This window comes from Lolium rigidum, chromosome 3 (assembly GCF_022539505.1).
Source record: "Lolium rigidum isolate FL_2022 chromosome 3, APGP_CSIRO_Lrig_0.1, whole genome shotgun sequence".
Classification (NCBI taxonomy): domain Eukaryota; kingdom Viridiplantae; phylum Streptophyta; class Magnoliopsida; order Poales; family Poaceae; genus Lolium; species Lolium rigidum.
This window is the reverse complement of record NC_061510.1, coordinates 241,212,864-241,226,436: the sequence shown is the minus strand read 5'-3', so window position 1 is coordinate 241,226,436 and position 13,573 is coordinate 241,212,864. Positions and strand designations below refer to the sequence as shown.

Sequence of the window (13,573 nt, the reverse complement as noted above, 5' to 3'; positions counted from 1 at the left end):
TATGCAGATCACCAAACAGCGTGACTTTTCTAGTCTGTGGTGGTCCGTCTCAAACGCGCATATGGTGCATGGTGTCTCACGAGGCAGTGGTGAAGAAATCAACCCAGGTAACCAAACCGTGCCCCTTGGGTCTCACCTCACTCGGCAGACGGCATCTTCGCGGCTTCACCCCCGTGATGACCGATGAGCCAGCATGGCTAGGCAACGACGTCGCCGCCTGATCGGACGGTCCACGTCTCCCCGTCCGTTATCCGACGGCGCAGCGCTCTTCGCCAACACACTTAAATTAAGTACGATCGAACGCGCCTCTCTCTCGCCACCGCTGCGGCAGTTGGCTGCTCAGAGTTGACCCTCGCCGACGGGTCGCCATTATGAGCTGAGAGAATCACAGGCCACCATTGGCACCGCGCGCGGATCTCGTCCCCAATGGTGAGCGCGTCCAGCCTGCTGCTGCTGCCGTCGTCCGTGCGCGACCTCGCCTCCTGCGTCGTCGCCGACGTCGCCGCCTGCACCACCCCCGCCTCCACCCTCATCTCATCCTCCTCCTCCTCCGGCTCCACATCCTCGCTCTCCGTCACGGTATCCTACCGCGCAACCGCCATCCTTCCCGGACGGCATCTGCGCCTCACCTGGACCCGCTCCCCGCTCGGCCCCACCCTCTCCTTCTACCCCTCCGCCTCCTCCCCCGCCGTACACCTCCGCCGGCGCAAGGGCACACGCTCCGTCTCCCTTGACGACTTCGAGTCTGGCGTCGGCGACGGCGCTGGCACCGGGCCGGGTTCTTGTTCGCAGGTCGTCGTGTTCTGGGACCTCACCGCCGCGCGCTACGACGCCTCCCCGGAGCCGCACTCCGGGTACTACTTCGTCGCCGTCGCGGGCGACGAGGTCGTGCTGGCCGTGGGCGACCTGGCCGCGGAGTTCGTCGAGGACAAATTCCCCGAGGCGGCAGCGGCGGCCTTGTCGCTCCCGGTCGCGCGCAGGGAGCGCGTCGTGGCGCCGGACCAGGCGGCGATGCACACCGCGCGGCGCGTCCGGTTCGCCGAGGGCGGGCCGGAGCACGAGGTCAGCGTGGGGTGCTCCGGCGGCGGGGCGGAGGAGGAGCTGTGGGTCAGCGTCGACGGGAAGCGCGCCGTGCAGGCGCGCCAGCCGCGGCTCAACTTCAGAGGGAACCAGACCGTGTTCGTCGACGGCGACCCCGTGGACGTCATGTGGGACCTGCACGGCTGGTGGTTCCGGAAGCCGCCGGTCGGATGCGCCGTCGTCATGCTCCGGGCACGCAGCGCGCTCGAGAGCCGCCTGTGGCTGGAGGAGGAGGAGGCCGCCGCCGCGCCGGGGTTCTCGCTCGTTGTCCAGGCCTTCAAGTCCCGCTTTGATGACCTATCATCTGCCCACCGATGATGCAGCAGCCACCGACTACTCAACCACTCTAAAGACAAGGTTTGTGGAATTTAGCAAACTAAGATGAGATTCTTTTCGTTTCTTTCAAGGGATCAGTATAAAGTTTACGAGCAACGACATCATGAACATAACAGGTGATATGCCTTGCTGTGTATGTGTGTGTGTTGGATCCTTCTCCTAAATTTCATCTCCCGTTTTTAGTGATGTATGCAAATGCAAGTACATTTAACAAAGAAACAGCAAAACAGTTTACTGTGTAAATGTGTATAAGATCCTTCTGTGTTGAATGGCAATCTTTCTTTAGATCCTTCTTTGTTGAGTAGTGAGGTTGCGAAGATGTAGGGCAATAGTTTCTGCTTGTTGCACAGCTTCAGTTACCTGCATCACTCCTGACTGTTCTCATGCAATGCAGCAGTAACATCGATACAGTCAGCCTGGCGTTTGATGGACATGTCCTTCTCATGGTGAGAACGGTCATGGCATTTGACACACATAAAATTTGTCTCATGCTAAGTTGCATGCTCCAGGCTGATGAGAATTTTAACACTTGCTTTGCTTCAGCCGCCGCCGGTGCTAGCTTATCTTGCTCACCATCTGGCGGCTATGGAAGACTAGGAATGAGGTGGTTTTCAAGAAAATCACCCTCACCAGGCAGGATTTGGTCGTTTTCATTCTTGAGGAAGCAAAGCTATGGATGCTAGCTGGTGCTAAGGCACTTCGTCGCCTACCCCTGCACTCCAGGCCCCCAGATGGCATGTTAAGAGCATGCCTTCTATAGTCTTTCTCTTTCTTTTTTGGTTGTTCTTTGTTTGTTTTAGTTGTCATTTCTTTTCTGTTCTTTTTGGTTGGTAGCTTGGCTACGTTGTTGTTCTGCCCGCTTTTTTTTGCGGTTTCTTCTAATATACAAAGACGCACACTTTGGCGTATGTTCGAGAAAAAAAAAATTCAGCTCATAGAAACTCTCCCTGTCCTATAATTTCTGCAGCTCAACAGATGCAAGATCCATATGTTGTAATCCATGCTATAAACTGTCTATGAGTTGAATGAAATTTGGCGCCTCTCTTAATTAAAAAAAGGACACTGGGGCCAAATGATGCTTCACCAGAAATACACTCCGATGTCAGCCCAGTTCCAAGTAGATGCGAACAATTGTTGTTCAGGAACAGACTCTGCTATCCCTGCTTCAGTATTTGAGTGTGATAAACAATGAGCTGTTCGAGTGTGACCAACAAATGTTGTGGTACTTTTAAGAAGAAACCTGAATGAATGAATTCTCATATTTACATCAGCTCCCTGAAAACTAACATATAACTGCCATCCTTGCGCACCTCAAAATGTTTACAGGTCTGCTCTGACTCCAAGCAGATACCTTGCGCCCTGTAGAGTCCTAGCTAGAGTTACATCACGGAATGCCAACAACACGAACACACTCTATGTTCAGTTTCACCGTTTGATTGTTATTCTCACCAGGAAACCTAACCTCAGATGGTGTCGGAATGTTTCCCCGGTCCTCGGATGGAGGATGGCACACTACCTGAATTTGATTCGCCTGGCCGGGTTCATTTGTAAGAACCTCTGACGATGTCCTTGGTGAATGCCCTCTGCCGCCAAAGAGGCAGCGGCATGGATCGGATCCTGACACTTCAGGAGAGCATGGGGGAATTACTATCATTTCACTTGGTCGAGGAGGCACGGCGTGCTTGATTCCAGGATTGCCGCGAAGCGAAACTCTACAGACAGGACATGTCGAGTGCTGCTTTAGCCAGATGTCGACGCAGGCCACATGGAAATCGTGGCCACAGTAAGGAAGGACACGGAGAAAGTCGGCATCCTCATATTCTGCGAGACAGACAACACACCTGAAAAAGAGGATGCAGATGGTTCAGGATATATGTTTTGCGTAATCAGGGGAGAATTACTAAACAACAACATACAAACAGAAAGTGGGAATTCAGAATCAACCAGCTATTACTACCCTCTTACGTCTCCAAGGAGCATAGGCGATGATCTAACCTACTTGATGAAAGTGTCCTCATTTTCTTCATCTTTTTCAGGAATATTTAATATTTACATGGTACCCCATTACAGAGGGATAGTGACACACCCCTCGCTCCATTGCATAGCACGAAGCAACACATTCAGTACAGTTGGTTATTCAGGAGAAAGCTGAGAGCTCCTCAAGATCAAGCAACAGTATAATACTGTATTCACCTAAATGACATAGTTTAGAAGGTTTTGCTGTTCTTGCTTCTTCTTTTTGTTCTTTTTTGCCCTTTTTTTTGTCCTTTAGCTTCAGTGTGCTCTTGTGCCTTCTTGCCTTCTTGGCACTTCTTTTTTAGTACACAATGACTGACACTTTGATGCTTGTTTGAGAATTTTTTGCCAGAATGGAATTGCGATATGCCTGTCCAACTCCAAGCTAAAACAGAACAACTGGTAGTATTAAGGAAAGGACCTGCACATCAAATTAGTGCGTCGTGCGGTACCCCAGTGTGATGCAATCGATCATGTGGTATTAGCTGTTGCTGTCCAGTGAGACAATAACAATGCAAGCTGAGTGACCTTATGGCGCAGTAGTCAAGATCAAGTTAAACACAGACGTCCATACTCTGGTACTAGTAAAAAGTGGCATGGTTTGCCTTAGGCACCAACATCCACAAGGGCAACCAAAGAATGTATCAACGTGACGTCGCTTGTTCAAAGATTTGTTAGTAACACTCATCTATAGCTGTTTCTTGGATGGGTAGATTATCTCGGGAGGACGCAAGAGAAAGCATCACTAGTATTGGCACTAGAGGTTGCAACATTAACTGGATCCCCCAATCACCGATCTGAACCTACCAAGCAATGCGCGGGATGGATCGAGCCCTGCTACAGTCTCCTCCAAACTGCGAGATTGGTTATAGCGATGGTGATGCAATGTAACGGCGGAACAACGCCAAGCAAATCGAGATCGGTGGTAGAAAAGAATGGGAGATCATCACTTACATAGCGGAGTCGTCCGCCGCCTCGCCGCGGGGGCAGCCAGCGGAGGAGAAGGCGCGGGTGGGGAAGGCGGCGACCGCAGCGGAGTCGAGCCCTCCCGATCCAGCGGCGTGGCCCTGGCGTCCGGGCAGGATGTGGGAGGAGTAGCCGGCTCTGGCCGCGAGGGGAGGGAAGCGGGGGAGCGGCGGGGATGGGCGTCGGGGCCGGCGGCGCAAGCGGCGGATGAGGGTGCAGACGAGCCGGGAGCAGACGAAGACGATGAAGAGGACGCTGGCGCAGAAGCCCAGCAGCGTGAGCACCGTGCTCGCCGACAACATTGAGCCGGCGCCCTCGCCGGCGCGGCTGGCTCTCTATCCCCTCCTCGGCCCTTCTCCCCTGTGCAGTCAGTTACATGCGGTTGGAGTCCGGCCGGATTGTTCGCAAACCGTTAGGTTGGGCTTCCGTTCCGTTTATACGTTTTTCTTATGTGAAATACAAGCCGAAAATAAAAACACACAGGCGTATGCATCGGTTTTTTAGTCCCATACTGCTTTGGTAAGGTTGGATGAAGCGGTTCAAATAGACGCCAATCCGTGAGTTGATCGCCGGCGGGGCGCATTGTAGGGGCTGAGTTCCATAACGTGCAGAATGTGCAGTGGACGAGCCCTTCGCCGGTGCTAACGCATCGACTCGGTATTCCCTGCACGCACTCCTGAACCCGGCGGGAGTCACGCGCTGCTGGCGTGCCAGGCAGCAACGGCACCCCTTGTCTAAGGGTGGAACTGGCTCGGTCCGTGCGTTCCATCCCCGGCCACCACAACAATATTTTTCTTTTTTTTGCTTCTCCTCCGATGCCCCCTTTCTATAACTATTATTACTGAATCTCTCTGATGTGGCACTCGACATTTATATCCTGCACAAGCTCAAGGCCCCTGGCATAAATAATTGGACTTTGGATAGGTATCTGTCGATCAGCACAACCATTTTGTCTCTATCATCGGAGATAATGGTAGCTAGTCGAGAAGCTCATTTCACTTGCATCCACAGGTTGGAAAATCTCTATCATTGCTTAACTTATGAGTCTATTTAGGGGTAGGTGTTCTTTGTCAAAGTCAATGTGATCACAATATTGCGAGGAATTTTGTGTGGGCAGGGGACGAGGGGGAGCATGCCCCTAGGGAAAGGCGTCGGTGAACTGGTATGCAGTCCCAAAAATCTTGGAGGGCTTAGAATGCTGGATATTGAGCGATCCGGACACGCGCTAAGTCTTAAATGGCCTTGGCTCCAATGGAAGTACCCCAAACGCGCTTTGGCTGGATCCAACCTTCCCTGTGATGATGTAGACATGGCTCTTTTTAGAGCCTCGACCAAGATCATCATTGGCAACGGGAGATTGCCTCCTTTCGGCACGACAACTGGTGTGACCGTGGTCCGCTATCTCTATGGGCGCCTAATCTCTTCAAAATTGTCACCAGGAAAAACCGCACAGTTGCAAAAGAGTTGCGACATAACAATTGGATCTGCTCTGTTATCAGGATTACCTCTCCCATCCAGTTGGCGCAATACATTGAGGTTTGGGATACCTTGCAGCCAACCGCCCTTGTCCCTGATAGACCGTACTCCATCTCTTGGCTGATGTCCACAGATGGGACATATAGTGCTAAATCTACTTAGAATGCTCAGTTCTTCGGCTGCCACAATAGGTTCGACGCCAAGAAGCTCTGGGCTGCTCATGCGACTTGTTATCCTTTTCGACTGCTAGTGCTTTGCATTTTTATTTCTCTGCTGTGTTGAACTCGACAGTTGATGTAGGGGCGAGGGGCTTCGTACAGAGCCCCACCCATCCGATGAAGACACGGGTCTAGATGGCTTCCCAAGATCATTGACCCGCTGGCAGCCACTACGGAGTCAACGAAGCCTGATGACGTCGAAGAGAGCCCCCGGGCTCTGGCCAAGAAGAGGGCCGAAACTTCGGGTGCCCTTAAGGGAATCCAAATATCTTCTGCTCCATCTTCCCCTCCTAAGGACCAAATAAGTTTCTCGATTGCTCGCTGAACCTATATGGGCAACAAACATTTTTTAACATCCAACGGATTGGGTCAGCCCTGTTGACCCGGTGGGTTACTCGGTGCTGGCCTCGTTGGCCCGTTTTCTGTATAAGGCCGACCCAACTATGCATGTTTTTTTTTGGTCGGGCCAAGGATCCAATGGGTCGACCCGACCAATTACCATCCCGAAGCACAACTTATATCACAAATGTTTTCCAAGACTATTTCATTATGTGCTTGATCAAAATCTTACTGCCGTAGAGGTTTATGAGCAACAAGATATTATTAGTATGGGGAATTTCAACTCTTGCAAGGATTAATGAGAACAAATCTTTTGTGTGTAACAATGATTCTTCGGGTGCCACTTGCACATCTGCAAAATATTATTAGCAACTTCATTCCAAAAAATTTGTTATAGGTGGATTTAGAAATTTTGCTATGTTATGAAAATCAAATTTGTTGCTTAGTTACTGTTAATTGATAGGAGGAACACTAGAGAATTGTTACAAAGGAAGCATTGGCATGTTTCATATGAAACTCATCGTGTTCTCTGCTGCACCGGATCTTATGAGTACATAATGCACTTATTTTTTTAGTGCCACTTGGAGGGTCTGCTGCAAGAGCGGAATTTACCAAACCTTTTTTCATGGAGGTGGTGATCATGACCTGCTTATGAAATTAGATGAATGGCAAGATCGTCCAGCATGAGAGACCATCCTTTGCAGGATGGAAGAAGATGCTCATTCATGATATGTTCTTACTTGGGTATATGATAGAGAAATAGAATTTGCCTCAATTGTTAGCCTGTAGTAGCTTTTAGTTTTGTTTGTTTAGGTAGTGTCCTTCCCCCCATTTGTACATAAGTTAAATATTGAGTATTTTTTTGAACATTGTTGTGTGGTTTTTGCCTCACGGTTTCATGGTAGAAAAACGAGATATGATAATTACTATGATTTCCACTAGAGCACATTTCTAACATTGACACAATCTAATACTGGCACACTATGATGATCGGTTGAAAAAAAAGAAGCACCGAGATTATATGTTACTGTAGCCCATTAATTCTTTGAAGTCAGCTCCACCTGCTTAGCCAACTCAAATATGCTTATTTCGTATGTTGGAGTATCGTAGAACTTTTTCTGTAGCAGTATAATAACTTTCTCAGTGTTAGTGTCATTACAAGTGGCTTCTTCGTGGTACCATCAGATGGGGAGCCTACTCGGGATGCAACATCATCAGCATATTGAAAACATAATGGCCCGTTTCGATGATGGCGTTGGACACATTGCTTAACATCTGGCACAAGTTTCTTACTGTGTAGGAATTGATACTTCTACAACATATACCACATCTTTATCATGGTCTATGTAAGTTGCTGCTTCTCATTGCATTCTTTTTTTTTCACGGATTGAGTTTTTATTTTTGTAATGAGTTAGATGTGTGTGCCTCCTTGGTGTAGGGCCATGATGGTAATACCATAATACATTGCAGTTTACAAGGAAAAAATGAGACAGCATTTGCTACCCACGGGGTATGTTGCCCGCCGCTTCCCGGCCGTCGGATGGAATTTGCACGATTCGGGACCAGATGGTGGTTAGCGTTAAGAGCACGATAATCAGTTTGAGCAGTACGGTCGAGTGACATGGTTGCATGTTCCAAGTACGGTAGAGAACAATGACTTTAGTACGACCATATTCAGTGATGTGCTATGATGGACATGTAGAGCCAGGCAATGTTCGTATGTCATATCATCCCGCTGGCTCGATTTCCTGCCCTCATGTTTTCCACGGCGCGAAACCCATGTCCTGAGCGCGTGCATTGTATTTTTTCGCGGGAAAAATTTCGACAGTTTTAACAGTAGCCGACATGAGTCTTCTGGTTGCAGGTGGAGTGGTTGTAATAAGCTGAAATACACAAAATGACGGTGTTATTAGATAGTACTACCTCCATCCTAAGGCTTAAGGTCTATATTTTTTCAAAAAGTTAAACAAAGTAAAGTTTGATCAATTTTTTAGAAAAATTTATGAATAAATATGATATTTTGTAGGTACCATATAAAAAATATATTTCATTATTTATTTAATAATATTGATTTTATATTTTTCATGTTAATGATTTTTGATAAAAACTTAGTCAAACTAAACATAGTTTGACTTTCTAAAAAAAATTATAAATCTTAAACCTTGGGACGAAGGCAGTAATTAACTACACTACACTTATATTTCAAGAGACGGTTTGTTCGCACCGCAGCTGTGCATGTGGACCTGTGGTACTCGCCTGAACCAACGGCATCGCAACAGTGATGCATCCGTTCCCACCATCAGCCCATATGGGATCCAAAGGTGCGTTTGCTCCAGACGAAGACATGCATGTTGTATGTTATCAGCTGAGTTGTGACTGAAACTGTATGTGACGCAAATGTATTTATAGCAAACGAGCTGACATGTTGGATATGCGCAGGCAATAGATGAAGAAATTATGCACTAGGGCATCTCTAGCTGTGCGACACAGATCGGTGTCCCGAGCGTCCGTTTCCGTCGAGCGGCGGACGCGAGAAAGACCCGTTTTGTCCGCGCGTCCGTTTGCGCCTGGGAGTGCCTCCAGCGGCTCGACGCACTTCTACGTCCGCATGAAATATGAACTTTGAAAGCAACAAAATAAAGAGATTCAACGAAGTCATAGTCCTTATTACATTCAAATTTTAAAAAGTCTACATGAAAATAAGATGTGAAAATAAGATGGTATTTCTCTAGGCATGATCTTCATGACCAGCCAATGCCCACTAATGCTCAATCTGATCCGTTTGCAGCCGTTTGCACACGTTCTCGTCAGTGATTTCTACATTCATAAGCAGATAGTTCTCCCAAGATAAATCCCTAGGAAGTGGCGCATCTAGCTCACATTGGAAGTCCCAGTGGTTCTCATTACGGCCATCAGGACGCCCGTTCTCAACGATCATGTTGTGCATGATCACGCAGCATGTCATCACCTCATGCATGGTATTCAGCGACCATGTTCTTGCCGGGTGACGGACAATTGCCCACCGAGGTTGGAGCACACCAAATCCGTGCTCCACATCTTTCCCGCGAGCCTCTTGCATCTTAAAAAAACCTCCTCATCTTCTCGGAGTTTGGATTACAGACACTCTTCACCAGTGTGGCCCAGTCAGGGTAGATACCATAAGCAAGATAATATGGCTTGTGATATTCATTTCCATTGATCTCATAGCTCACCCGGGGATGTTTGCCTTGCATGAGCCTGTTGAAAATCGGTGATCGGTGCAACACATTGATGTCATTGTTGGAACCGACCATGCAAAATAATGAATGCCAAATCCATAAATCTTGAGATATGACACTTTCAAGAATGACAGTCTGTCCCTCTGCATGCCCGCTATACTGACCCTGCCATCCAAATGGACAGTTCTTCCACTCTCAGTGCATGTAATCTATGCCGCTAATCATTCTTGGGAACCCTCTAAACTCGTTGATAGAAAACAACCGCCGTGTATCCTCAACAGTTAGCTCCCTACAGTAATGCTGTCCGAACACGGCAATCACGGCTCGGCAAAACCGGTACATGGACTCAAGGCAGGTTCTCTCACCCATTCGAAGATACTCATCGAATATATCAGCAGCCATTTGATACGTCTCCAACGTACCTATAATTTCTGATGTTCCATGCTTGTTTTATGATAATACCTACATGTTTTGCTCGCACTTTATAATGTTTTTATGCGTTTTCCGGAACTAATCTATTAACAAGATGCCGAAGTGACAGTTCCCGTTTTCTGCTGTTTTTGGTTCCAGAAAGGCTGTTCGGGAAATATTCTCGGAATTCGACGAAACAAAGACCCAGTATCTTATTTTTCCCGGAAGACCCCAGAACACCGAAGGAGAGTCGGAGGCGGGCCAGAGGGCCACCACACCATAAGGCGGCGCGGCCCCAGGCCTGGCCGCGCCAGCCTATGGTGAGGAGGCCCCAGGCGCCCTCCTGCGTCGCCTCTTCGCCTATAAGACCCCTTTCGACCTGCTGCTGAATTGACAAAACTCCAGAAAGACTCCAGGGGCGCCGCCGCCATCGCGAAACTCCAATTCGGGGGGACAGAATCTCTGTTCCGGCACGCCGCCGGGACGGGGAAGTGCCCCCGGAAGTCATCTCCGTCAACGCCACCGCCTCCATCATGCTCCGTGAGTAGTTCCCCCATGGACTACGGGTTCTAGCTGTAGCTAGTTGGTACTCTCTCTCCCCCATGTACTTCAATACAATGATCTCATGAGCTGCCTTACATGATTGAGATTCATCTGATGTAATCGGTGTTGTGTTTGTTGGGATCCGATGGATTGTTACATTATGATTAGTCTATCTATAAAGTTTGTGAAGTCATTGTTGTTGCAACTTGTTATGCTTAATGCTTGTCACTAGGGCCCGAGTGCCATGATGTCAGATCTGAACATGTTATTGTTTCATGATGATATTCATTGTTTTATGATCTTACCTGCAAGTTGTATACACGTATTGCTAGTCCGGAACCTGAGGCCCCAAAGTGACAAGAATTGGGACAACCGGAGGGGAAGGCGGTGATATGAGGATCACATGTGTTCACGGAGTGTTAATGCTTTGCTCCGGTGCTCTATTAAAAGGAGTACCTTAATTTCCGATAGATTCCCTAGAGGCCCAGCTGTCACCGAGCTGGTAGGACAAAAGATGTTGTACAAGTTTCTCATTGCGAGCACGTATGACTATATATAGAAAACATGCCTACATGATTAATAATCTTGATGTTCTGTCTTAATGCTATTTCAATCCTATCAATTGCCCAACTGTAATTTGTTCACCCAACACTTGTTATTGGAGAGTTACCACTAGTGTAGATAGCTGGGAACCCCGGTCCATCTCTCATCATCATATACTCGTTCTATATGTCATTGGAGGTAGTATCAACTATTTTCTGGTGCCATTGCCTCTGTGTTACTGTTGCTCTGCTGCTGTGTGATGTATAGTGTGAAAGATGATGTTTGTTTGCAAAGAACAGTAAAGAACAAGTATTGCAGTAGATTGTATTTCAGATGTAAAGAATGGACCGGGGTCCACAGTTCACTAGTGGTGTCTCTCCGATAAGAAATAGCATGTTGGGTGAACAAATTACGGTTGGGCAATTGACAAATAAAGAAGGCATAACAATGCACATACATATATCATGATGAGTACTATGAGATTTAATCGGGGCATTACGACAAAGTACATAGACCGCTATCCGAGCATGCATCTATGCCTAAAAAGTCCACCTTCGGGTTATCATCCGAACCCCTTCCGGTATTAAGTTGCAAACAACGGACAATTGCATTAAGTATGGTGCGTAATGTAATCAACACAAATATCCTTAGACAAAGCATCGATGTTTTATCCCTAGTGGCAACAACACATCCACAACCTTAGAACTTTCACGCCACTGTCCCGGATTCAATGGAGGCATGAACCCACTATCGAGCATAAATACTCCCTCTTGGAGTCACAAGTATCAACTTGGCCGGAGCCTCTACTAGCAACGGAGAGCATGCAAGAACATAAATAACATATATGATAGATTGATAATCAACTTGACATAGTATTCAATATTCATCGGATCCCAACAAACACAACATGTAGCATTACAAATAGATGATCTTGATCATGATAGGCAGCTCACAAGATCTAACATGATAGCACAATGAGGAGAATACAACCATCTAGCTACTGCTATGGATCCATAGTCCAGGGGTGAACTACTCACACATCGATCTGGAGGCGATCATGGCGATGAAGAGCCCTCCGGGAGATGATTCCCCTCTCCGGCAGGGTGCCGGAGGCGATCTCCTGAATCCCCCGAGATGGGATTGGCGGCGGCGTCTCTGGTAGGTTTTCCGTATCGTGGCTCTCGGTACTGGGGGTTTCGCGACGAAGGCTTTAAGTAGGCGGAAGGGCGGAGTCGGAGGGCTGACGAGGGCCCCACACGCCAGGGCGGCGCGGCCCCCTTAGGCCGCGCGGCCCTAGTGTGGCGGCGCCTCGTCGCCCCACTTCGTATCCCCTTCGGTCTTCTGGAAGCTTCGTGGAAAAATAAGACCCTGGGCGTTGATTTCGTCCAATTCCGAGAATATTTCCTTTGTAGGATTTCTGAAACCAAAAACAGCAGAAAATAGCAACTGGCTCTTCGACATCTCGTCAATAGGTTAGTGCCGGAAAATGCATAATAACGACATAAAGTGTGTATAAAACATGTGAGTATCATCATAAAAGTAGCATGGAACATAAGAAATTATAGATACGTTTGAGACGTATCAAGCATCCCCAAGCTTAGTTCCTACTCGCCCTCGAGTAGGTAAACGATAACAAGGATAATTTTTGAAGTGACATGCTATCATAATCTTGATCAATACTATTGTAAAGCATATGAGATGAATGCAGCGATTCGAAGCAATGGTAAAGATAATGAGTAAACAAATGAATCATATAGCAAAGACTTTTCATGAATAATACTTTCAAGACAAGCATCAATAGGACTTGCATAAGAGTTACTCATAAAGCAATAGATTCTTAGTAGAAAGCTTTGAAGCAACACAAAGGAAGATATAAGTTTCAGCAATTGCTTTCAACTTCAACATATATATCTCATGGATAATTGTCAACACAAAGTAATATAACAAGTGCAATAGGTAAACATGTAAGAATCAATGCACACGAGTTGATACAAGTGTTTGCTTCGGGATAGAAAGAAGTAGGTAAACTGACTCAACAATAAAGTAAAAGATTGGCCCTTCGCGAGAGGAAGCATGGATTACTATTTTTGTGCTAGAGCTTTTCATTTTGAAAACAGAGAAACAATTTTGTCAACGGTAGTAATAAATCTTATGTGTTATGTATAAGATATCCTATAAGTTGCAAGCCGCATGCATAGTATACCAATAGTGCTCGCACCTTGTTCTAATTAGCTTGGATTAACATGGATTATCATTGCATAGCATAAGTTTCAACCAAGTGTCACAAAGGGGTACCTCTATGCCGCCTGTACAAAGGTCTAAGGAGAAAGCTCGCATTGCATTTCTCGCTTTTTGATTATTCTCAACTTAGACATCCATACCGGGACAACATAGACAACGAGATAATGGACTCCTCTTTAATGCATA

At 47.3% G+C, this 13,573-nt stretch overlaps 2 protein-coding genes across 2 annotated transcripts; one reads left to right on the top strand and one right to left on the bottom strand.

Moving 5' to 3' along the window:
* The first annotated feature begins 334 nt into the window (after window positions 1-334).
* On the top strand, window positions 335-1,705 carry LOC124699209. Its single transcript, XM_047231548.1, has one exon. It carries the CDS (start codon window positions 427-429, stop codon window positions 1,396-1,398), a length of 972 nt encoding a protein of 323 aa, XP_047087504.1. The 5' UTR covers window positions 335-426; the 3' UTR covers window positions 1,399-1,705.
* Window positions 1,706-2,780: 1,075 nt separating this feature from the next.
* Window positions 2,781-4,700, bottom strand: LOC124696253 (RING-H2 finger protein ATL2-like). Its single transcript, XM_047229006.1, has 2 exons — window positions 4,387-4,700; window positions 2,781-3,257 (listed from the first exon to the last, which is right to left on the bottom strand). The coding sequence occupies exons 1-2, from the start codon at window positions 4,698-4,700 to the stop codon at window positions 2,801-2,803; spliced, it is 771 nt and encodes a 256-aa protein (XP_047084962.1). The 3' UTR covers window positions 2,781-2,800.
* Between the last annotated feature and the right edge of the window lie 8,873 nt (window positions 4,701-13,573).